The sequence below is a fragment of the Idiotropiscis lumnitzeri genome, chromosome 5 (genome assembly GCF_059441095.1).
Source record: "Idiotropiscis lumnitzeri isolate Australia: NSW breed Sydney's pygmy pipehorse chromosome 5, RoL_Ilum_1.0, whole genome shotgun sequence".
NCBI classification, from domain to species: domain Eukaryota; kingdom Metazoa; phylum Chordata; class Actinopteri; order Syngnathiformes; family Syngnathidae; genus Idiotropiscis; species Idiotropiscis lumnitzeri.
Window position 1 is genome coordinate 20,882,483 of NC_142395.1, and position 26,684 is coordinate 20,909,166.

The 26,684-nt window shown below is 39.4% G+C and overlaps 1 protein-coding gene and 1 long non-coding RNA gene across 4 annotated transcripts; one reads left to right on the forward strand and one right to left on the reverse strand.

Moving 5' to 3' along the window:
* Positions 1 to 12,483: 12,483 nt before the first annotated feature.
* On the forward strand, positions 12,484 to 26,305 carry LOC148337253 (uncharacterized). Of its 3 annotated transcripts, none has more exons than XR_015843132.1 (5): positions 12,484 to 12,680; positions 14,057 to 14,095; positions 22,029 to 22,159; positions 23,192 to 23,499; positions 25,140 to 26,305. It is a non-coding gene; the product is annotated as an uncharacterized LOC148337253 (long non-coding RNA). The 3 variants fall into 3 exon arrangements; XR_015843133.1 differs by lacking the exon at positions 25,140 to 26,305 and adding an exon at positions 16,347 to 19,703 and having other exon boundaries at positions 23,192 to 24,089; XR_015843131.1 differs by lacking the exon at positions 25,140 to 26,305 and having other exon boundaries at positions 23,192 to 24,089.
* On the reverse strand, positions 16,652 to 23,338 carry dhcr7 (7-dehydrocholesterol reductase). Its single transcript, XM_088295482.1, has 8 exons — positions 23,169 to 23,338; positions 22,007 to 22,128; positions 21,499 to 21,721; positions 20,819 to 20,909; positions 20,539 to 20,752; positions 18,993 to 19,197; positions 18,696 to 18,827; positions 16,652 to 18,190 (listed from the first exon to the last, which is right to left on the reverse strand). Exons 2-8 carry the CDS (start codon positions 22,108 to 22,110, stop codon positions 17,726 to 17,728), a joined length of 1,434 nt encoding a protein of 477 aa, XP_088151608.1. The 5' UTR covers positions 22,111 to 22,128; positions 23,169 to 23,338; the 3' UTR covers positions 16,652 to 17,725.
* Positions 26,306 to 26,684: the final 379 nt, after the last annotated feature.

Here is a 26,684-nt window from a genome sequence, read left to right on the forward strand (position 1 = left end):
AGTGCAATAGTGAGCAGGTTAATAAATGACCTGAATGTGCAGTACCTAAATCCTGGCAGGCCTATTTATTCTCAAGCATAGTTCACCTGCTGACACTGGATTTGCACATTTCCAACATTTCTAATTTTTTGTTCAATCTCGCTGTTAGTTTTAAGCGCAGTTTTTCAGCACATTTGATTTCGACTATTCCATTAAGGGGCTGACAACGCCCCTCGGCCCGGCTTCCTGCGCTGAGGTCACACTCCATAGGGCCTTACTTCCTGTCTCACACGGGACACCAGGGGCTTGTGTGCCACTGAGAGGAAGCAGAATCAGCACTTAAAGCCTGGAAGACACAAAGCAGGCAACAGCATGACTGAATTGGAAGGAAGTACATTGTTCACAGTGGCAGATATTTTTTTCTTTCTCTGAACCACTGTTTCAAAGCATATTTTGACATATTTATTTTGTAAGTATTATATTAGATTTTTTTTTTTAGTCCAGCTATTGATCCTTTCAATGAAGAACTCTAAAATAACTAAATTTAAATAAACTGGGATTGGCTGGCGTCCAATCCTGGGTGCACCTCACCTTCGACGCAATGTCAACGTGGACAGGCTCCACATCACACAAAAATGACCCCAATGAGAACAACAGCGATAGAAAATAGATGGATGGAAGGTTTAATTACGTTAGAGTAAATTTCATTGTCATTGACAATGCAATGAGTTTTGTATTCTCAATAGAATGACAGCAAAAACTTCAAACTGGAAGTCAATCATTCACACACAAACACACTGAAAGTCAAACAAGTGAATCAATAGTTAACACACACACACACGCACACACACACGCACAAAGTACACACTCTCTTCCAGGATGTTGCCGTTTGGACTTGGAAACAATTTTTCCGAAAGGAAATGATGGAAATAAAAGTAACCTATTCCAGGGTCAAAGCGTGGCTATCAGAAAATCTTTTATAAACTGTGCAGGCAATAATTTAAGTGGCATTGCAACCATTTTAAATAAAATCAAGAATGAAGTTGCACGAAGTTTCTCTCCTTATCTTCTTTGGGACTCTTTCTCCTCAAATAAATTATTTATTGTATTTTCTGCCCTTTACCATTATTTTAAATGTCAAACAGACAAACAAACAAATGAACTAAAAAGCGACATTTCAGTCCTTGCCAAATGTGTTATATATATATTCTACATCACTAGTTTTTTTAATTGAACACATTAGTTAGTTCATTTGAGTATTGCTTATTTATTGGAGATTTGTTGATCTTTGTTTCATTTTTAATGTCGTTAAATCTCTTCCTGTCTTCTCCTCTACCTAATTTTAGACCAAAACATGGGGAGGTGAGACAGTCAGGCCTTTGATGAGGCGTTTGCAAAGAATCTGGATTTCATTAAGACGGCTCACTGGTCCGCCTGAGTCCCGTAAAAGAAATATACCACACATTCCACCTGTGCGCGTAGCGTCTGTCGATGCAATCTGTCATCAACAACAACAACAACAACAAAAAGCGCGTAAAATTACTGAATGCAGTAAAGGTAATGAAGAAAACATCTCACGCCACATGTGGTGAATTTGTGTGTGCGTGTGTGTATTGGTAAGACCATTAGATAACGAAAATAACTAAAGTACTTCTGTTTACCTTGACGTAAATGACTTGTGCTAAAAAAACAAAAACAAAAAAAACAAAAAACAAAAATAAAACGCATTTGGACTATAATTTGCGTGTTTTCATGAGAATGAAAAACTTCCCTGTTCCATGCGCAAAAAATGAATAAATAAATGAATAAAAATAATTAAATAAATAAATAAGGAAATAAATAAATAAATGAATAAATAAATGAATATATATATATATATATATATATATATATATATATATATATATATATATATATATACATATATATATATATATATATATATATATATATATATATATATATATATATATATATATATATATATATATTTATATAGGCGGCACGGTGGCCGACTGTTTAGCACGATGGCCTCACAGTGAGAGACAGCATCAGGCGTGGGTTCGATCCCGGCTCCGGCCATCCTGTGTGGAGTTTGCATGTTCTCCCCGTGCCTGCGTGGGTTTCCTCCGGGTACTCCGGTTTCCTCCCACATTCCAAAAACATGCATGGCAGGCCGATTGAACACTCGAAATTGCCCCTAGGTATGAGTGTGAGCGCGGATGGTTGTTCGTCTCTGTGTGCCCTGCAATTGGCTGTCCCCCGCCTACTGCCCAAAGATAGCTGGGATAGGCTCCAACACCCCCCCGCGACCCTAGTGAGGACAAGCGGTACTGATGATGGATGGATATATTTATTTTTATATATATATATATATATATATATATATATATATATATATATATATATATATATATATATATATATATACACTTTCATTTTTGCAGATTTTAAACAAATTGTCTTCCATTTTTTAATTGTTTTAATTTTTACACACATTTTAATTGAGTCTAGTAAATTTGGCTAGGGTTCAGTTGCGTTTAGTCCAAACTTCAGGCTTTTAACGGCTTACTGTACAACATCAGGTGAAGAGCAGTACTGAATTTGAGTGGAGATGCTTGAGGTCGCTGGGGTCAAATTGGCACGTTCATGTTTTGGGTCACAGACGCCGCTTGTTGTGACTTGGAATGTCTCAGATGTTGGCTGGTGTGTTTTCTTCATTGGCCTTTGGAATGCAGACAGATAGCCACATGCGCGCGCACATGCACATTTACACACCCATGAGGAGATTTGCAGGCTATTATTTATCTGACACTTTGTCTGCTCTTTGTCTATTTGTGGCGTGCAGCTGTGATGATGAACATGAACCCTTCTGACTGGATGATGTATTCGCCGAACGATGCTTTCCCATAAAATGAGAAATTTCAGACCTGCATGTCGAGGAAAATCTTGACAAATGTTACATTTTTGACAGCAATTTTCTCAACTGAACTTTTATCCTGCAAATTTATGGCGGATTTATGGCAATTGTCGTTTACAATGAGCGCCTTTTGGAAGATTTGTGGTGGTTTTAGTTCAATCTGCGTCACTTTTGGCAGTCATATTTTTATAACAGCACACCATTTCGTGGATTTACAATAATTTTATTTTAACCTGTGCAGATTGAATCATAATTTTAATTTGTAGAACCGTTTGATGATTTATGGTAGTATCTTTTTATATTTAAGGTTTTGTTTAAACATACCAAGTTTGTTAGAATTTATGGTAGACTAATTTTAACTTGGCATTTATAAAAGTATTATTTTAAATTCCTTAATTATTTTGGAAGATTTATGACTGTTTTATTTCACACTGCCTTCTTTATCTGGTTTCACTTTCACGCATTTATCTTACTTTAACCTGTGCAACGTTTTGAAGATATATGATTGGTCTATTTTACCTGGTCAATTACAATCTCATAAAAAACAACACACACACATGCACTCACGCACTTTCACAGACACATTTACAAGGTGGTGGGAAGGAGATGATGTCACTCCAAGCTATTCCACCCTTTCAGTTTCCGCACTTCCTGCCACTTCCCGCTATCTCGCCAGCCCGTTTCGGCGCTTGCGTCCTCACCTTGGCTTTACAAGCCCGGAATGGCAACAGAGGAAATGCACACCCTGTTTGGCAAAAACCTGAACGTGGATGTGTAAAACCCATGCTTGCGTGCATGTGTGTGGTTATTGTTTCCCCGGCGTGGTTATCAAGAAGTGTGACGAGTGCGACGCTCCGCTTCCAGTGAAACCACATTTCCTTTGTGATTGTCTTTGTCTTTCCTCGTACAACCTGAACCTCCCTGGGATCCTTGCCCTCCTTCAACACCATCCATCACCATGTTGACCTTTGACCTTGGAGCTACCAATGAGGTGAGGGTCAATGTTGTCAAATAAAGTCAACTCTATGCTGGCTGATCCAGGCCACTTTTTGAGTATTTAAACAAGGCGCACACGTCAAGATTTTCGTTAATTTGTGTACAATTTCGTTTGAGTAAAATTTAGTGCATTTTATTACATTTGTTGTTGAATTATAACAATTTTTGTATGTATTATTGAGTAAACTTCAGTGTAAATTTTCTTTAATGTAGCAAATCTTACTACAATGTGTTTGGAGTAAATCTCGCACTTTTCAGTACAATTGGGTGAATTTTAGTCCATTTTGTTATATTTTAGTAGAAATAAATAATTTGGTAGTTTCCAAATAAGGGAGCATATTTATGAATGTATACAACTGTGCATTTTACTACACTTTTTGTACAGTTTACCCATGATCTATCTAAGAATAACTGGAAATAGAATTTAGTATGACTTAGAAAAATGTCTGGAAGCTGTATGAGCTTTGCAACGGATGACAACAACAAAAAAGTATTAGGACTGCTAATGGATCACACATGACATTAGCCGTAGCTTATTAGAGCTCATTTGATACTCGTTTAAATAGAACGTGACATTTGGTGCGCTCTTAGGGGACGGTAAAATGCAAATCTACCTCTCGGCTCTGAAAACATTGAAGCTACAAATCGAATTTAAAAAATGGGAAGTTTAGATTTAGCTATAGCACAATAACTTCCTGTCATGTGGTCAAATTAAATCTAAAAATTCCTTGGAAATGTGAATCCTATTTAGAGGCTGCAACATTATAGGCCTAACAGAAATACACGCATTGATACACATACACGCACGCACGCACACGCGCACACTCACGCGCTTATCTGAGTCGATACTGTAGCTGAATGTGAATGACAGTGTGATCTCACTTGACTCTTTTTCCCCTCTTATCTCTCGGGAATTTCATCAATCATTTTAAAGACGCACACACACTCACACACGTGCACACACACACACACACACACGCTAACTGTATGAAAGTCAATAGATTCATTGGCTCGTTGACCTCGCGATGAACTATGTGGAATGAGTGCTGTGGCGTTCAGACATAATTAGTCAACACAAGAGCATCACATTGACATGATGGAAGACTCCTCCTTAGCATAAAAAAGCAGGCGGGAGATGGAAGCTGTTGCTTATTGACTTTTGTTTACGTCAGTGTAGGTGTAAATGTGGAAAAAATATACACCTGAGAAACATGATTATCTCAATCTCTCCAAAGACAGATTTATTTGGCGATATCAGGACACAGAAACTTAATAGGCATGGTATTGGCTATTCCAAAATTTCAATAGGCTGACTCAGACTTGGAATTAAAAAAAAAAAAAAAAATCAAAGTTAGATCACAATTTCATTTAAGTTGCTTTTCTTTAATGACAACCATATATACACATCCATCCATCCATCTATTATCTGAGCCGCTTCAACTCACAAGGGTCACGAGGGTGCTGGACCCTATCCCAGCTGTCTTTGGGCACACAGACGAACAACCACTCATCAAACTTTTCTGCGCTATATAAATAAAGTTGTATTTTATGAGAATAGAGTCATATATTGTCAAGATTAAAAGGCATTTCTTTTACATTAAGGTCTTAATGTTTATGAGGATAAAGTGTTTTTTTTTTGGAGCAATGTCAATTTTAAAAAGAAAAAATATTTGACCTCGGTCTGTGGGAAAAATACACGAACGTACACATGAGCACGCACACATGAGCATACTATGGACAACTGAAGGCCAAATTAGCCAAGGTCAGTGAAACCCTGGATTAAACAGTAACCAATCACGAGAGTACGGATCAATGATGTCACTTCCTGTCACTGCTTTCGCACTGAATGTGACTCTTGAGGACACAAATGTTTGTTTGTTTGTGGAGACATTGTTCACTCACAAAGATGCAATTCACAATGGATGCACGTTTCTTGTTTGCCAAGCACACAGTACAACTTGCAATTACTGAGAGGAAAATGGCCAACGTATGTATTTAATGTGTAGTATGGGTTCACATTGGGACAAGACCAAGTGTCACCTTGGGTCAATTTGAGAAGTATGCAACACACACACACACACACACACATAAACATACTAGCGACGCCACCAGTGCATTAGCTTGTCTGTCTTCTAGGCAGTCATTATTACAATTTTTGCTCTTGATGTAGACCTGTTGTTAGCGAAGGGCGCACCGTCTTCTGCGTATACACACGCACACGCACACACATTTGTAATGATCTGTTCCAAGCGCACATTGTCTCGGGTTGTCCGTCTGTCTCCATGTGTCCAATTTTGTTTTAAGAGTTGATCTTTTTGTTGTTCACCAATTAAGCTGCCTTTCGTGCAGACGACATGGGTTCGATTCCCGGTCAGTGCACCAATTAATTCCCAGCCACTGCTAGTCCCAACCACGGCTAAGTTGCATTTAATGTAGAAATTAGAAAAAGCCGAATGTCATTTTTATAATGTAGGCAAAAGTATTTCTTAAACATTTAAAAGGCCCCACCTCTGACTCATGCACTGACAAGTCACACTTATGGATGTAGCCCCGAACTGTATTTACTGACATTGGTTCTCTGAAGTGCTCCTGAGCCCTTGCGATTACATCCTTGACGCATTGATTTCAGTTTTTGATTGCAGTGCCACCTGAGGGATTGAAGATCATGGACAGTGTCGGTTTTGGGTCTTGCCGCTTACATTAAATGATTCCTCCAGATTCTCATGCAATTGTACGTTGGGCAACATTGTCCTTAAATTGTTCGACTATTTTCTCCCGTAGTTGTTCATGAAGAGGTGAACCTCGCCCGATCTTTCCTTGCGAATGACAGAGTAATTCAGGGAAGCTCCATTCATCCAATCATGGCACCCAGCGGCTGAATATGTGTCCTGTTTTCAAGGTGTCATTGCCTCTTGCAATGAACTTGAATTAGTGCAACGACACTATAGACATATACAGTGCTGAAAACATTCATGCATTCACACGTGTGGACACACGCACACACGCACAAATATACCGTCGATTCCTATTCATTAACCTCTATATTTACGAGGTTTCGTCCTTCCTTCTGTAGGCATCATAACACCCGCTGCCTCACTCCATACCCTCCACCCTGACACTCCCCTGTTCCTGCACAGCCTCAATAAATGAGATAAGACCACTAATGTGATTGGGGAGGGAGGCGGTGGCTGGGGGTAAAGAGAGAGAGAGTGAGAGAGGGACAGAGAGACTTTGTAATTTAATATAAACTCCATCAGGCTAATGGACTGACCGCTGTGCTTCCTGCATACACACACACACACACGCACGCACGCACGCACACACACATGCGTGTGCATTGTGGCTAGTGAGCGTGGGAAGACATTAGCATTCTGCCCAATGGGTTGCGGTTGCATGGAATAAATCGCCGCCCCGCTAAATACACCTCTTTTTATTGAACGGGAGTTTAATAAAGAACAATTGCACTGAATTGTACTGTATGAGTTCTTAATAAAAGAAAAGACAATTATATGTAAAGGAATACATTGGTTTTAAAAGAGTAATTACTGTGTCTAGTGTCGTATTTATTTTCTGCCTTCAAGGGTTGTGGCTTAGTGAGTGACAACAGGAGGGTGTGTGTGTGGGGGTGGGCGTGGGTGTGTGTGTGTGTGTTTGTGAGCACCTGGGCATTAGTTGTGGCCTAAAGCAGCCCAGAAAGCAAAAATATCGACCAATTGACTAGAAAACTTCCAAGTTGCGGTAATCAGTTAGTCACGATAGAGGCCCAGGAAAGAAGGAAAAAAAAAAAGCGGAGGAGGCTTGAAGATTAGATGCCTCATCAGGTGTGGTCATGTAGGGTGTGGAGGACTCTGAAATCAGGAGGGGGAGGGGCCAGTGAGGAGGGGGAGCGTGTTGATTGATGGATGGTCACTTGTGAGTCGGGAAACGTTGGGAATAATTCAATGTGTCCTCCTAGTCGTCCTGTCTGTCTCTTTTGCTTACACACACCCGCGTGAAGACAAACACACACACGCAGAGTCACAAACACATACATACCCTCACTCACAAATACAAAAAGACTCACAAACACACGGACACCAACACACACACACGCACACAAACTCGAATCCTGCTAACAGTGCATAACCGGTGTGAGCTCAGCGTGCGTGTGTTCATTTGTGTGTATGTGCTTTTTATCTTGACACATAACGTTTCCTGTGCGACCTTTTCTTTAGAATGTCAATTTTTGCTCCACCCTTCATTCATGTTTTCATGAATCAGTCCATTCCACCCGGACAACTTTGCTGAAGTAACGAAATCACAAAGTACAGACTTTAGCAATGAAGCTTTATGGCGGACATGTTGTAGACGAGAGAGCACAACGTGAACAAGATGAGATGTTTCCAGATGAAAATAAACAAACACTTTCCTTCCTCAGCAAGACAAGAGTAGCTTCACAGCGGCCAGACAGGAAGTAGGAAGTGGAGAGAGGAAGTGCAGCGTAAGTGACGAAAACGCAGCCAACATTCTACTGCAGTCAAACACCTTCCTGGCTACACTAATGGGAAATCAATGGATCATTAAAAATCAATACAGTTCTTGAATTGCTTTCGAAAAATAGCCTTTCAAAATTTAAAGAAGACCTTTAGATGCTCAATAGAGTATTTTTTATTTATTTATTTTTCTTTACAATTACATTTCCTGCTTATTTTTGCATTCATTAATCCATCATCTTGAAATGACAAGAAAGCATTACATATATGATTTTAGGTTTTTTATTGAAAGCTTCACCCTGGAATGTGGCCTATTTTTAGTTGACACTTAAGTTTTATTTTTGCAAAATAACAAAAAATACACGATAGTAAACAATCTCCACCGCCCTCGCAGCACTTTGGCTCTGCTTGTACGTGCTTTTAATCTGCACTTCATGAATCATTTATTTAACATTCTTATGCAGGCTGTAACGATGTTGTCGTGCTTGGTGGGGTGTAAGTAAAGCACAGTATGCTGCAAATGCTGTATGCAACGTGCATCATATTGGAAGAGTTGCATATAAACGCTCTTAAGACAACAATACAATGTAATAAAAGCAACAAAATACCCCATCCTGAAATTTCATTTTGTTGTGTTGCCACTTCCAGTATTTGTTCTATTGTTTTTGGCTTTTGTGTGTGATCCGTTTGAGTCCGTATATTTGTGGAAAAATGAAGTTGACTTCTTTGTTAGTGTTTATATAGATTCCATATGTTGGCCACGAGGAGTTGTTTTTATGATGTTTCATAAACTTTTGTTTTATTAGTGTCGTACATCGGCAGATCAGTTCAAAGCTGTGGCGCAGGCAAGTTATTTAACTTGTTTTATCTTGGAGGAGGATTTGGGAGTGGAGATGACCTGATCTCCACCCGATCTGTGACTGGATTGCTTGCACCTGATGTCCATATTTGGGTGTGAACATTCAGCAGGGTGGATCATAAATTCAGTTAGTCACCAGTTTTCCAACATCATGCTGTGAGCACAGTGTAACATCACAAGTGTTTTGACAAACTTTCGGAACTCTGATAGCATCGCAGATACTAAAATACATTTATTCGAGATACAAGCCATTGTTCTGTTAATTTTTGTCACCAGTCCCAAGTGAAAATGTTTTAAAAAATAGGCTTCAAGCTTATAATTGCCGTTCGCAGTTGACATTTATTTTAAAAATAATTTCACTTTGCGTATTCAACCAAACACCAAATTACGTTGTCTGATGAATGACATTAGGTTGATGTTATTGCGCAATTGAAAAGCCATAGATGGGCTAACAAAACAAGCAACAATAATGCAGTGCATTTGAACACAAATGGTGCAGCAACATAGCATAGACAGACAATGTAACAACACTCACAGGCATCTATTCTTTGTTCCTGGGGTCAAGATGCCCCCCTGGAGGACAAAGCGTGCACTTCCAAATTAAAACAATAACAATAAACTTCGTGTAAAATCTAAACACTTTGTTGAGAGTGCGAGGAAACTGAGAAGAATTGCCCTCAAATTGAGGCAGACATAATTTCCATGGTGCAGTGGGGAGTGGCCGGGTGTGGACGGGAGCGGCTGAATTGTTTGGAGTGACTTTTGCAGACCTGTCATCGCCATTGCCATCATCATCATCAGCTCATCATCATCCCTCATGCATGCTGGACTCCTTCCCAAACGCTAACATGTGCTGGTGTTTATTCCTGGACGAGGTGGAAAGGTCACATGTAGCATGGAAGTTTATGTGTGAAGCAAGGCATTATAGGACACGTGGGAGTCCAACACTGACTGGACAGGATACACAAGACAGAAATGACGGTGGTCATCATGTGCAACTGCAGCAAAGATGATTTGCGATTAGGTCGGTGTGATTTATTGGAGTTGTAGCAAGAGTTAAGAGAAATGTCAGCGTGGCCAAGATACAAAGGTATTTAATATTTATTCCACCACCCCAAAAAATATTAAATGGAGTGACACAAATCAACACATTAGGAACAAAAAAAAAATCGAGTGCAGGAGAAGAAACAAAAATACACAAATATGAAAAATAAAAAATGAGAAACTAATACAAAATAATACAAAAATGCTGGATGAAAAATTCATTATCAATCATAATATATAAGCAGTAGTAAAAAATATATAATATTTTGGAAGAAATACACAGAAATGGGAAATTAAAGACATTTAAATGCAAAGTAAAGAAATCAAAATTATCAATCTAAAAGATCGTAAAGTGCAAGAACAAGATTTTTGAGAAATTCTGCATAACAGTTAACTGCTGCTTCAGCATGTTTGCTTTGATTTCTCGACTCCACTAATTGACCTGACTCTAGAGAAACATTAGATTCACAAATTATGATCAAATAATGTCATGGGCAGATAAAAATGTTCACAAATATTGCATAGAATACTAGCAGTGTGTTAAAAAAAACACAAATAATAAATTAGGAAAAAATATTAACATAATTATTAAACTAATATCCACAAATATTCAAAAACAATAGCAACATTTGATTACCCAAAATATGCTTTAGTGACATTTTCAAAGTACGAAAACGAGTAGTGATGTATTCACACCACCTTACATGGGTGTCCAATCTTTCCATTCATTCCGTCCCCCGCACCCTCCATCACAGGTCGCCAGCTGGATCCGGCATACTTTGGGCGGGCGCGGCCCAGCGAGCCCCGAATATCCACTACACAGGTTTCGGTTGACGGGCTACGACCCTTCCGCGGATTTCCATCAGTCGTCGCCATGGCAACTAAACACGTAGCTGGAATCCCCCTCTCTGTGGACCGGGCCAGCTGTCGTTTTGGCCGATGTGTTTATGCCCCAGCGTGTCACGAGTCTCTACAAGCCCGCACGAGTGGATTCCCTGCCGTTGCTCTGACTCTGCGTTATTTACAGAGATGGAAAAAGTACTGACACAGAGTACTTGAGTACGAGTCCTTGTGTTAAAAAAAAGACTTGCGTACTCTGTGGTGTGCAAAAGCAGGGGCCGAAGGAGCAGATACCCATTGATCCATCCATCCATAAATACATGCATACATTTAAAATAATGATGGTATTTCACTTTCAATATTTCTCAAAATACTGTATTTACTGGATGGATATTTTTTATTTTAAATTAATTTACTTTACTTAGTTGTATGATCAATTGGAAATAAGAAGTTTATCAAGTTAATTTTAATTATATAATAACACAATTAATCATTTAAGGATGTGTCTATTCATTAGATTTTGGCACTTTTAGTTATTAATAACAAAAATATTGTTTGTTTTCATATTTTATCATTTTCATTGAAAAAAAACAATTTATATATTATTTTTTATTTTACATTGCCTTGATACGTCATTAATTGTAATTGAATGGAATAATTGTACCATAGAATAACTTTAATTACCTAAAGTCTATCCGATGTAAAGAATATTTGTAAATCTAAATACATTTTTGCTGTCAATTATGTGGACTCTACGCATGGAGTGGTGTGATGGATTTCCGTTAAAATCAGATACCTGAAAAATCGACTTCAACTGACTAACATACCATTTGTACTTCATTACTCTCCAGCACTTATTTCTAATCTGTGGAAGTAACAACATAGCAGTTGTGAGGAGGCCAATTGAGCGTGTAAGCGCTCGCTGCTGCTCGCTCTGCTGATCCATGGCCATTTTCTGTTGCTCTGACTTCATTTTTACCTCATCAGAAACAGGATTTGCAGCTTTAACTTCTTAATCCTTCCCAGCAGCCTAAGCCTTTTTTTTAAATTTATCTTACAAGTCAAACTTTCAAAGATAACCTAATAAGTGGTGCCACACTGAACACCAACGTGCTTCCTTAAAGTACAAGCGCTCCCATAGATGTGCAATTTCCCAGAAAACATTAGGGCCTGCTTAGAGCGCTAAAAGATGTCTACGGCTACGTTAACTTCTTGTGCTTGCTGTCACCTGGTTCGTTGGCATATACTTTGTCAATGTGAAGTTGGTGTCGAACGCTTCTTATTTCAGCGCTGTCAGTGTTTAATTTTGATGGGTTGCTACTTCCTGTTTTTATTCCATCACCGTTGGCTTCATAGGTCTCTTGCCCAGGCCAAATTTAGCAGCAGCTCAAGATGCCTGACCAGAAGTGTGACTGGTTTAATTTTTGTTGGTTGCTACTTCCTCATTTTATTCGTTGCCACTGGCTTGATTGATAGTGTGATAGATTTTTGGGATTGATTATCTGAGTAGCCACCAACTGAGCTGAGCTGTTATGTTTGTCACTTGAGAACCACGGGTTGTGTGTTACAGGTGTGTATGTACGTTAGCTTCCTGCGTGAGCTGCCAGCTGGTTTGTTGTCATACTACATACCGTTTTGTACCACTGCTGTTGACTTGAACGTTCTTGACCAAGTAATATTCAGCACTAATTTTTGTAAACACAACAGTTTTTTTTCATAGAGAGATTCTGTGGCTTTGAGTCCATCTGATTGTGATGTTGGCAAGAACGGAAGATATAGACTCATACTTTAGGAATTTGGGCTAACTAGGAAATAGTTAGTTATCGCCACGGTTTTTGTTGTATTGCCTTTGACTTGATAGGACTTTCGCCTAGTGGTGTTGAACATCTTTTTGGAAACAGAAGACTTATTGACTCCGTCCATCGGCTTGTGATTGGGCATGTAGGCTCTGTGAGTTTCTTACGCTAGCTGCCAACTGATTATCTGCCATGCATGTCGCCTGTGAACAAAAGGAGTGTTTTATTTGTGTTAGGTTTTACCCGCTTTCACTCATTGCTGTGTCAATGACCTCATAGGACTCTCTACCGCCAGCTTTTTTTATGAACAAATGACTTTCGTTTGGGTCTTCTATGATAGATGTTGCAAATTTGGAGACTGCTATGTCAGCTGTATGATGCTAGTTGCTAACAATATTATTGGGTAGCTTGTGAACAAATCTCTTTTATTTGGATTTGACTGTTGATCTGTTGGTTGTGTTTGATAGGAAGGAACGCTGAGTAAACTTTTCTAAACAAAGAAATTTGATTGGGATTCCGCTGTGAGTGGCGTGACCTGCTTGTGAGTGAAGATGTAGCCCGCTATGTTAGCGTCTCATGTAAGCCGCTTGTTTTGAAAGTCCAGGAAACGGATTGCAGTTGACCTTTGAGGTTTCCACCACCCAGGGTGTCTTCTTCCTTCAGGCTAAACACGGCCGCTACGGTTCAAAGGTGGCAAAGTTGAATGCCCTGATGATTTGACGCATCACAGACGTCTCTCCTTCAATGACATTTCTGATTATCGATACAGCTCACTCTGACCTCTCGGGTTCAAAGTGGAGGCTCTCTGTTTAGTCTGATGGTCAAAGTGGCTCTCGACACTCCATTAGCAGGCCATGGATCAAAAGGTCAAAGAGGGGCTCTTAAATCAGACCATTTTGCAAAGACACCAGATGCACAAAATAAACATTAAATAATAGTGGCTTTTGTCATCCTGAGATTTGCTACACAAAACACCAAGAGAACAAGTCAGTGCAATTTCTCAAGATGCCCCCAAATGGATTGACATTTAAGATAACAGCTAAATGCACATTTGTTTCGTCGGGCAATGCAGAAAGTCTTTTCTTCTTGTTTGTTTATTATTTAGTTTGTGTTTTAATTACCTGTATTTTATTTTATATTTTAACCACAGGCGAAGAAGAAGCAGAAGAGGTATGACTCAAGTACTTGGGTAAGTACTTACAGTATGTATTTGGAAGCTTACCCCTAAATGCACTTCACAGGGTCTTTAATATGGGGAAATTTATTCTGAAGATGTGGGAATTTGGTCAATGCACTAGTTTCAACGAACCAGCTGAACCATTTGTAATTTAAATGGTTTGAATCTGTAGAGAATAGGGAAAGAAGTTCAGTTTGTCTGTATGAATTGCGGAATGTTGACATTAAAAATGTGGACGAATAGAAAAATGTGGGAATATCAGAAATGTAAAAAAAATACATCCCAAGATGTCCTAAATGAACGGAAGCCCAAATTTTGTGAATAATTTGAATAGTTTGAATTAATTGAGTAATGTGGAAGGATAAAAAAAAAGTGGGCAATGTAAATACAAATGCAAAAATTTGGCGCAGAACAACACAACTATTAAACTTGAAAATATCAACTTGAGTGTCTTGGTCCAGCAGGCTGAGTCCAATCATGCCTGGAATGTTCTTGACGTGATCCGCAAGTGTTTGGGGCTCATTTTTGCTGACAAATCCTGTACTTTCCACCCTACGAGGTGCCCCGTTTCCCACTTTGCATGCCGCTCTCACCCTGCAAAGCCTCTCATAAAAAATAATTTGGCCCTCGGGGAAATCAGGCCAGAAAATTGCGTTTTCCCCTGTATGTTTCACCTCTATAAGTTCCCTAATGGGCGGCCCCCCACACATGCTCCCTCAGTGGAGGTGTCAAAAATACTCATATACTGTACAACAGTAGAAGTAGAGTTTAAAAAAAGGACTTTGATATAAGTTGCTAATTTAATTCCTCTATTCAAGTTAAATTCAAGAAGTACAGACCCTGAAATGTAGCTCCTGTGCTAAAGTAAAAATTATTATTATTATTATTTTTTTTTTGACCGTCAGTTACATACAAAAAAGCAAAAAGGTTTTCTCTTATTAACTTGTGTGCTTATACTGAGGGAAAAATAATACTGGTCAAAAACTGTCCCACATCTTGGCTAACGTTGTGTATTAATGTCAGGAGCCCGCGTTCCTTGCCAGTGATCTCATTTTGCGCTTGACTTGTTGGGCGGTTCAATAAATGGTTGCAAGTGCAAGCTCGTTGCCACTCCCAGATGAATTTTACTGTCAAAATAAATGTCAAACAAAGTGACTTACTTTACTTTTTATTTGAAACCACCTCTTTACATTGGCTTAGAAATGTCTGCTTATCTTAATGCTTACAAACAATGCAAAACACCATAATCATGCTAATAAATAGTATCTGTGACGTGGTGTCATAACTCTTTACGCAATATTTTTAACATTTAGGCCTCACGAGGCTCCACTGTTATTGTGCTATGTTGCTTCCCCCGACTGCCGTTGTTAGTAGCGAAAACGTGCTCCTGTCAAATCCAGACTTGCAAATTGGTAATTGCGTCTGGTTCAAGCGAGGCCGGTTCTCATGGCGGACGTCGGGCCATACTTCCTGCCTGTCAAGGATGCTTTGGGACTCCATTAACCTGATAGGAGAATTAAGAGCAGTTCACATCCATGTATCATAATCATCAATCAATACTGCAACAAAGACACGGAGCCTTATTGACAGTTTATTATCACAAGTGATTTACAACGCAGACGCCACAAGGTCGAACACAATCCGGAGCACAACACATTTGTTTTGATTTAGAGACAGTTTTGCCCTGTAGGAAATCATGGAAATGGAAATAATGAAGTTGTAGGGCCTAAACCTGAAGTAAGCATTCACGTCATGTTTGGGAAAAAAGAAGAACCTGTTATCATTCTATTACGGTTGCATGCATATTTTACACATCTGTAAATTATACATAACATTTTAACATCCTAAATCACCATTCAAAATAGTCAGTTGGGCCAAGTTGTTCATCGGTGAGGTAAAATAAAGCTTAGCTACTCTTTACTCAGTTTAATTTATGAAAAATATGTCTAAATTGTCATTTTATAACACAATATTCAAAACATTTTAGAATGTAATTGTGCAGTGTTTTTATGTTAGTATGATTATTTAATATTTTCCTTATCATATTTAATGTATAATGTAAAAATGTTATTATGTCCCAAAGTGTAAAATAAATACTTATGGACTTGTAGTATTCATAATTGTTAGCTTCCCCTCCCCCAATACAATGTTTCTTTTGATTGTTTTATTACCATTACTTCCACTCTGAAAACTACTCAGACTACCGGGTAACAGATTCAAACTTTATACAGACTTTGATTGCTTGTCCTTTGCTTCCCTCTAGTGCCCACGGGGGAATATGGCAGCTTGAAATGGGAGACGTTTCACTCAAACTTTTCACCTCTTATTTAACAATTTTATAATCGTCTTTCGTAGTTTATTTATGTATACAGGTTCTTCAGGTGAGTGTGTCTGTATTTTATTTCTCCAGCCGTGGCGTCATAAATGATGGTGTTATGAAGGGTATTTATTCAAGTTGGGCGAAGTAGAACTTAACAGAAGGCCTATGTGTGAAATGCACGGCCAGCCACTGTTTAAATGTCAACATAAATTTTCTGCCTGATTAATTAATAAAACAAACAAACAAACTCAAGTTTCTTTGTAGTTGGCATGATGCCCAATATTTCCACAATCAATTTGACACTTGTGATCCAAAATGACCTTTCAATTATCATGTCAGCGTAATTAGCACAGGTGCAAAAAGGACATGAAACCAACACTTTTAATTGATGGGATGAGAGGAAATGAACAGAAGTTGTATAAGAAACTTTAAACGGGACTCAGCTTGCAGAAACCAACTTAACAAAGATGCCTTTCATTTAGGAAATGTCAACAATGTGGCCAAAACTCGTTTGGTCTCCTGCAGCTCGGAATGTTGTAGATTATCATTGTAAATTATCACTTGTGATGACAAGACACTTGGTCCACGGTTATTGGTCTTTAGGTCAGTGCATGGGCACAGTTTTTCCATCGAAACGAAATGGGTTCAAATCAGGTTTGGATATGACAATTCCCAAACGGCAGTGTAAACCAACACTCTGGATCTACCTACACATACACGTGTGGTGCAAAGACCATTACCTAGCCATTAAAAAAAAATCGCATCTTCATGCTGATGCAGCTTCCCGCAGTGAGATAATTAGTTGACGGCGGCAGTGTCCGATGTGACATGTACATTTCAAACCTTGGTTCTTGCTTTCCCAATATCCCCTTACACAAACTCACTTGGAATTTCAAAACTTCAGTCGAGTCCAACTGTCCATTCTGTAGCGATACCATACAGGGAATACGAAAGGGCAATGAAGTTGACTCGGCAATTCAATACCAGAAATTCTCGGAAAAGGCTTCTCAAAAGAACATTTCACTCCTTTTAAAACCCTATGTATGTATGTATGTGCATTTTTATAATATTACATAACATGGAATTATTTTGTGGACTGGAAAATGTTCCATTCCAGTGGAACCTTAGGCAGTGTATGCACTTTTAAATAGGAATTAAAAAAAAAAATTAAATACTGCAAATGATTCAATGGATTTTCAGTCCCTTTGGAATCCTATATATAGTAGGTATGCATTTTTTAAATGATTAAATGATCATTATTTACTGCAAATTATTTTGTGGAACTCCCAAGTTATGGCTTTGTTTGAGAACCTTCGCTTGGCCTAGAAGATTCCTGGGATGAGTCGTTGTGGCACAGCGTCAGTATAGCGCTTCCAGTCGGCGCCGTACTTGCTCCCGCACCGGTGCTCGTCCCGCACACATCGGTGCACCAACAGGATGCTCATGTAGACGATGTAGAAGTACGGCAGCAGGTGGCCGAATCCACAGGCGGCGCAGTACGCCAGCGAGCCCATCAGGTCGCCCGTGTAATTGAAGTGGCGCGCCACGCCCCAGAAGCCTGACGTCAGCAGCTTGCTGCGATGTGTGCCGCCGTCGGCCGAGCGATACGAGCACTCGATGAAGGAGGGGGGCTGGCCCCAAATGGTGCAGGTGCCCTCGGTGCGGCGGAACAAGTCCTTCTGGTGGTTGGTGGCGCGGAAAATGTAGTATCCGGCCAGGCCCAGCAGCAGCACGGCCACGGCGTGAGCCGAGGACAGCTGCACGGGATGGTACACTAGGTACAGACCCTAGATGACATCACACACTGGGGTCAATTGTGTTGCATCGCAATGTGAAGAAAGAAGTAACTGTTTTTATTTTAATTTCAGTCGGTCAGTAGGTTGTATTTATTTTTTATGCTGCAAATGTAAGTATATTATGTATTTAGAGTTCAAATGTCTTTAGTGCCTAGGAAGGTCAATGTATTTTCTATCTTGTCACTTTACTGTATCTGTTACCGTGCTTTATTTTACTGTTTGACATGTAAAGTGTTTTAATTAAGTATTTTCAAAAATCGTTGCTTGATGAGACAGTCTACATGCCAATCAATTCAACAGACGATGACATTAAGAAATGACATGATGAAACGATGATAAACAATAAGAAAATAAGCTTTGATTTTTGTCTCCTTCCCATTTTCTTTCTTTCCCAACATGGCACAGAGTCTAGCTCTGCACCTTGCTGTATTGTTCTTTCAGTTTCTGATGATGGAAATGTGAAGTGTTTGTTTGTGAACCAGACTTGTGGACTGACTTGTAGTGTGTAGAGGTAGGGGAGCCACACGCAGTCACCCCAGCCCAGGTACCAGCCAAAGTGGTCATGGCAGATGTCGATGGTCTTAAGGTACCACGCCTCGTTCCAGAAGAAATCCAACACATAGATGGCCTGAAATAAATAAACCCCCCGCCACAAGGGGGCAGTATGTATGCTTACATGAAGAACACAGCTACAACTACTCAATGAGCTGCAGTAATATTAGTCATTTGTTGCAGAGAATAAAGAATATATGCCTATGAGTATTGTTACAGTTGTGTTTCAGTATCAGCTCACCTGCAGGACGTTAACCAGCAGCATGGAGTTGGTGACTTGGCCGTAAAGCTCCTCTTGCTTGGCCATGTAAGAGAGGTTGATGAGCGTCCAGGCCACAATGCCCGGCCGCCCGTTGAAGAACAGCTTGAAGTCGAACCACTTGCCCACTCGCGGGTTGAACTCAATGCCCATCATGTAGTTGTAGAAAATGTTGCCCGTGAACTTACTGTGGATACACAAGACGTCATTGTTTGGCCCTACTCTTACTCTTTTTTGAGGCCTCACTTTTCACTGTGAGGATTACCTTGGATTTAACCTTTTGTTGGTAACTCATGCAAGGTTAAAAACAGGACAACCACTTTGTAAAAAAAAAAAAACCCGAAAAAAAACATACTAAAATTAATAAAGTTGTCATGTCTTGAAGAGACATTCATATTTCACAATTTGTGTAAGTTAAAATATTTTGAACGAGTTCATATTTTCTCAAAAATAACCATTATTCCCGATTTATTAGTACAAGCTGTTAAAACACTGGGATAAGTGTGAGAGTAGGACCTCTTCTTTTAGTGGATCGTTTTCGATTTCGTCCATGTAAGGGCATCTGTTTTAATAGTGGATCTTTGACGCATTTCACTTCTCGAAGAAAACGATACATATATCTTTGTAATTGCATAAGAGTTGCTCATGAACGTGGCGAATGTACTCCAAAACACTTGAGCTTTGGAAGACTTTGTGAGTATTTGTAATTTCATCAACAATTATATGTGGTCAAGTGTGTACTTTATTTTGAACACAGGTGTATGGAAATGTGTTGTTTCATCAAGCTAACTGCTCATGTACTGACCTGCACTATATTAATCTACTGTGTTTATTTCTTCTTTGTTGCAGTTACTATATTTATAAATATAATTTACAATAGTTGTCTGTAAGGATAAGAGAACTTTATAAAAGCAAGAAAAGTGCGCCTTGTCTGGAGTTTTTGTCATGAGTTCGCTGGCTGTCTAGCTGCAACATAGGCACGTGTCGCGAGGACAGCACAAAAGTTTTTGCACTAAGGGAGTATTGCTCACTGCAAGTGGAATAGATACTGCATCTTGGAAGATTAACAGCAAATATATTTATTTTGAAATTTGTGTGAAACAATTTGTCTACCGTAGGTAGAAAAGCACTATAAAAGGGACAGCCCATAATCTAAACTCTTAATAACCCTGACTTCACTAGATTTTAAAATCTTTTTTTGTGCATTTTTGTTATAGTCCCATACAAAGCCCTTATAGTTGCCCACCACCACAACGAATGTGCTGCTAAAGTTCTGAGTCAATAATTATTTTAATAAAAACGCGGACTATATTTTTTCTGTCCTTATTCTGTACATTGTGATGGTGATTGTGAAGAAATCATATACTCATGATTATTATTATTGTGATTATGATGATTGAATATCAGGGATTGTTGGAGCAGTCTCTTAACTTTTTACAAAACTGTGTGTGGAAAAAACTGAAATAATTTATTCATGCATATTGTTTTTGTACCTGATGAAGAAAGTGTTTAAAAAAAAAAGCCTCACCAGTCCTGCGGGTTGGTGGGGAATAAGTAGGCCTTGACAAAGGCGAAGGTGGCCACGGCGTAACCCAGCGCATTGGCACACCACATGAGCGGGATCCAGTTGTCAAAGATGATGGTGGGCGAGAACCACTGGAAGTAGCGGGCATTGGCCAGCCATAGTACATGCGTGATGAGCCAGCACTGCAGCCCGTTGATCTCGTACTTGTTGATGAGGCCTATGGGAAGGTCACAGCGTCAAGGTGACGTTTCACATTGTTGTGCCGAGGCGAGTGTGTCGGTACCTGCGGGGGTTCGGGCGCCGTCCTGAACTCCCCCGACGTAACCGGGGAGCACTTTGTGCAGGATGTCGGGCAAGCACATGTACAACACTACCTGGAAACAACACATTTACACCCATTTTGTTTTTTATATGCAGTTGAAAATATCTAGGGACAGTCTGTTGATACTTTTGCCAACATTTTTTCAATATATGAAATAGCTTTGGCTTTTGCCATAGGACCTTTTTTGCTTGAAAATAAAATGGTTGCCTTTCTATTCAATATTAGGCTTGGATCCCTGAGGCTTTTTGTGCACCCTGTGATGATAGACATGTCCACCCAATTTCATGTCAATAGTTGAAACTAGTGTCAAGGGCATTTTTGTAATAATTTTAATAATTATGGCTTCCAAAATAGTTGCCTTACTGTTTAATTTTGGGCTGACACTTTTCCGTGTCCTGTCATCATAAACATGTCCACCCAATTTCTTGTTGATCAGGGAAACTCATCTCAGGGGATAATTTTTCACATAACTTCCCGGGGGGAACTACAAAAGAAATGTGTGCAAAATGGCTGCTTCAAAACCAAATGGTCAACTTCCTATTTCATAAATGGCATGGGTTCTTGAGACTTTTAGTGTAAGCTATTATGCCACCGGTCAAAGGATGCTCGAGCGAAAGCAGTCCATCTCTACTCCCTCCCACCTGGAAAATGACCCACGCGGCGTAGATCTTGGCTGCCGACCAGGTGACAAAGGGTACACGAGCCCAGATGGAGAGCAGGGTAGCCTCGCCCCTGTAGAGATCCAAGAAGGGCTGTGTGACGGAACACTGGTACTGGTCGCAGGTCATCACAAAGAAGAAGACGATGAACGGCGCGAAGCACAGCAGGGCCACCACACTCAGCAGCGAAAACCAGTCCACCTCCCTGAAGACCACCACGGCAGAGAAACAAACATGTGTCAGCATTTTCCATGTGAGAAAAAATTATTCTCATTCATGGTGCTATACATGAAGAAATGTTCTCCCCTTTATGTGTATGTGTTGATAAACAAGCATTGTCATTCACTTTACGGTGCATCAAAAATGACATTTTTCATGTATGAATGCTGAGAGGCGAGCACTCTCAATCATCAAAAATGCAACCACCGCAGAGAAAAATAACATGTTAGCGTAGTTTATGAACTTGTTGCTGATGATGTGTCCAACTCACCAGGCTCTCCCCCACTGTGCAGGTTCTGCCATCTTGCCTGATGCCTTCTGGTTGTGGCTTCCATTTTGGACTCGCCTCCTGGTGACTTCCGTGGGACCGTTCATGTCTGCCAAAGGGCCAGTCTTTCCCAAGGAGCACAGAGAATATATGCCTGTGAGTACGTGTTATTGCTCTTTTTGTGTTAAAACTGCAGTTTTCTGAAGGCTTGAGAGTTACGATAATTTCAATGAGCCTCTTGTTTTGCATTGTACGTTAGCATCAAGGTGGTGACTTTTGCAAGAAATAAAAAATGACAGAATATGTTCAGGTAGGACACATAAATGTTTAAATATACAATTCTCTTTTGTTTTTTGTGACAGTTTTTCAGTACATTTCAACTGGGAGTGACAAATAACAGTTTGAAGCAAGCCTGTTGTGCATTGTAAGGAGATGCACAAGAACAGATGCTCAACATTGCTTTAAAAAGTGTTATAAAAAGATTATATATTATATTTTAAATGATTGTGTGTGTTTAATAAGTTTACATTTAAGTATGTGGAAAGGGTAATACTTTTTAAAAAATATATATTTCTATTTTATTTTAAAATATAGTCTGTTAATATGGCTGATTTTTACCCGGTGTGGGTGTGTAATGTATCCTCGGTGATAATTGGCGTTACATTCATTGTAATGTTTAATTTTATTGCGAAAAAATGAATGTGTCTGTGACTGCCACTGCATAGTAACATTTTGTAGCAAGGCCAGTACATAACATCCACTCTTTCATTGTTTATTAACCCTGATAACCATAATGATGACATTTTGTAGCACATTCTGTACATGGCGTCTATCCTGTTATTGTTTAATTTAACTTGATTTATTACTGATTGGCTCTTCAAGAACAGAAAACACTAACATAGTCCATATGTTATGTCATAACGCTTCACTGGTGAAAGGTCGCGTCAGACCAACTAAAATAGAACATAAATGAACATGTATTTGCGCATTAAAGCGAGCACTTAGTTATGGCAGCATATAAAACCAGGCTGGAAAACAGTACCATCGTTATTAACGTGACGTAACTTAGCCTTGTTAGCTGTTTTTTTTTTTCTTAAACGAGTGCATCCAAATTCTCACGGGTGTTCTAAAACATAAAGCGAATAAGAGTTGTCATACTTCTTACCTGACACTTTTTTGTTTAAACAGCACCACCCTTGGTTTCTCTTCTCAGCGGGACAACCGTGACGGTACACCCGGCAGTCAAAGCTTACCTCCCGGTTACAACTCGTCTGCTCCCCTGCACCTCTGGATGGAGCTCACCGTTATGGAACAGGCACGCCCCCAAATGTGTCAGGTCCCTGAAGATTAGCCAATATATGGTTGAGGACACCCGTAAAGGCGGAACCGTTTGGCGATGCTGTCCGCTGATTGGCTAAGAGGCGCTGAAGCCACCGGCGCCTGACCAATTTCCTCTGGTTTGAATGGCTCAGCACGCGAGGACAAAGAATAGCCAGGTTACATGATCAGTCGCTTACAAAAATTACACAAACTAGTTTCTAACGGGCGGCACGTAAATTAGAGAATTAAAATTTTCATATTTAGGGTGGGCCACAAGTTAGTTAGAACTTAAAAATGTCTACATTTATAACACGCAGTCTGTATTTATCATACTTGTAAGTAAGTTATATTAATTAGCATTTATGTAGTCCTCGGACTTTTTCCTTGCGATCATTACTTCATGTGGCGTGAAAAATTGCTGGGAATATTCCGTTAAAAATAACATCTACATTCTTTCTTGCTTTTTTAAAAACTCAGCGAAATCTCTACATACTAGGTCAAAACTACTCAGCCTCTTTTATTATTTTATTATTACAATTACTGAGTTTTTATAACAACAAGAACAACAAACAAACAGAAGAAGTGCACCGCCACACATAAAAATTTGATGATGATCTGAGTCTTGACACTAATACATACGTAAAAAAGTGCTTTTGATGCACAGGCACTGAATTGAAACTACTGTGATTTCTTAAACATGCAATAATATCCGACTTTGTTTTAGCTGGACTGGCCCATATTGTAATAAAACTGTTTTTGGCCCCTTCTGGATGTTTTATAATAGAATAGTGAAATGTGATTTTCACCGCACATCCATGTTCTATCCACTAAGTGGCAGCGCTTAGCTGTGGAACACACACGCACGCACACACACGCGCAAAACATTCTCAGTTGTATTATTTTCCATTACCACATCATCAATTAGCATTATTTTGGACAATTTGGGCTTTCTGACATGGCAAAAACAGTTTTCGTGCCAAAAATGAGCAACATTTAATTCAAATAGAAATTAGATAAAACATCAGGTACACTGCTCCCAAAAATTTGCATTTTGGGTTTTTGGGTAAAATCAGAAGATGAATTTGACATAATGTACCACATTAAATAAAATTTTAAAAACTTTGCTCTGCAAGTACACCCGCAATGATCAACATTAAAGTACAGTTGTGTCGTTGCCCCAACCGTGTTCATTAGAAATGTGACAGATTTTATTTCTTAAAAAGTGTACTGCATATTAAAAGCCATTGTAACATTATGCACGATTTTGGGGGGAAAACACTGCACATAAGTATAGATTTTAGTATTGAATTAAAATGCATAGTGCACACAATTGTACCCAAAATGTTTAAGAACAAATAGTTCTTAAAAATGAACTCTTAAATCCGGTACATTTGCATTTAAATACAAGTGAACTGCATAGACATTGATTAACTGGCTTACCACCAGAGGAGAATGAGCACCAAGGGGATGAAGTATATAAAGCACAGCAGGAATTTATTGGACCGACACATTTCCTGATTCAATTAGAATTGGTATTTAAACAATCCTCTTCATCTTCATCATGCTGTTCAGATTTCACATCAGAAAACCAAACAGGAAGTGGCCACTGAGCTTGAAGAGTTAGCAGGTTGTCAACAAATAGATTGGAATAATCACAGAAAGCCATTACGGAGAAAAAAAAATGTATTTCCCTTTAAATGTAGAAAAAGACAGACGCACGGCCCCCACTTGAAGTTCTGCACCTTCCAATGTATTTTTTAGTTGGGCTTTTCCCTCTGTGTCAATGGATATTTTTTTTTCTTCTTCCTTGTTTCAGTCTGCCGAGGATAGCTGGTATCTTCCCACGTCTCCTCCTCCAGACTGCGATCAGACTTGTCTGGTTGCTATGCTGTCTGCAGGCTGTGTGATGTTCACCAGTATCTGGGACAAGCGCAACACTTGCACAGTTGGTACGACACACATGCACACATTGCACTGTCTGTAACCTCTTTTCACATCTTGAACTCACTTAGATAAAGAAAAAAATATGTTCATAATAAATATATTCTCTAATGCTGTTGGAGGTAAAAGGCCACTTGAAATCAAATGTGGCTGCCAGGCTTTTTTTTTAATTCATTTATTTTTTACTCAACATATTCTTTGGTTAATATTCCAAATAGAGGGTGATTCAGCGTAACCAATTTAGTGACCATTTTCCCCAAAAGTGTAGAAACAAATAATATATACATTTCGTGCCCAACAGCCGCTTTTCCCTTTGTCAATTTGTGGAACAGATCTGGGCATGTGGTGCATGAAGCAGATGAATCGCGAAGCACAAACACTAATATAATTAATAAAATACTGTGGTACCGTTACTTACAAGAAACCAGACTCACAATTTGCCTGCATTCAGTTTAATCATGATAGTATGGTACATTTTCTATAAAATACAACAGTGTAGGGTGTTTTACAAAGTTGGTTTTGTTTTTGTAAGGCTGGAAGGGATCGCTGGCATTTTCTAGTAATTTCATTGACTGTGCCGTGGTTTGATAAAGTGACTGAAACATTGCATGAAATAATAGAAATGTGTCCAAGAAGGGTTTTGTGTTGGCAGTATGAGGCCAGGAGGGGGTTGGGTGAATTTATGTTTATGGTGGGACGCCTGACAAATCTTCCACTAATCAGCTCCCCTGGGACGGAGCGTGTGTGCGCTTGTGTTTGTGTGAGTGTGAAATATTCCGATTTACTATTGGTGCATATACATGCGATCACAAGCCCTTTTGTTGGAGTATATTTTATGAAGGCGAGCAGGGTGATGCCGTCTCTTCAATAATTTACCGTGGATGAATATTGATGTGGATGGATGCACCCCTATGTCTGTCCGCCTATCCTCACATGCTTCCTCATCCACGGTCAATAAACACAATTAGCACACTTGCCGACAATGACGTTGACTGTAAACGGACGCATTAAAAGCAAATAAACACAGCGTGGGAACGTTTAGACTCGCTCGTTTCATTGTGAGAATGATGAGAAGATGAAATATGAATGACCTGGAAGCATGGACTTGAATTGAATGGACTAACAATTGCCCCCTCTTGGCTGTAGCCAGAGGGCAGCCATCTTATGTTGCCGCTTACATTATTTATGCGCCGTAAACATTTATCAGTGCATTTTTTTGTGCTAGGTTCCCTGTGTGGACTAATAAGACCCTTTCAATGAACGAACGACACTGTTTTCATTGGCTATATAGAGAATATTATCTCAATATTGTGAATCGTGACTTGCAGCAGAGGTTGGGTTTACATTTTGCAGTGTTTTTTTTCTGATGGGCTTTGCTTACATTTCATTGTTAATGGTTCTGATCACATGATGCGGATGA

Coding starts and splice junctions, on each gene's coding strand:
- dhcr7 (XM_088295482.1), bottom strand. CDS start 22,110: ATGAACGGTCCCACGGAAGTCACCAGGAGGCGAGTCCAAAATGGAAGC. Junction 20,910..21,498: donor CCGCGTGGGTCATTTTCCAG/GTGGGAGGGAGT, acceptor TGTTGTTTCCAG/GTAGTGTTGTACATGTGCTT. Junction 19,198..20,538: donor CCCACCAACCCGCAGGACTG/GTGAGGCTTTTT, acceptor GTGTATCCACAG/TAAGTTCACGGGCAACATTT.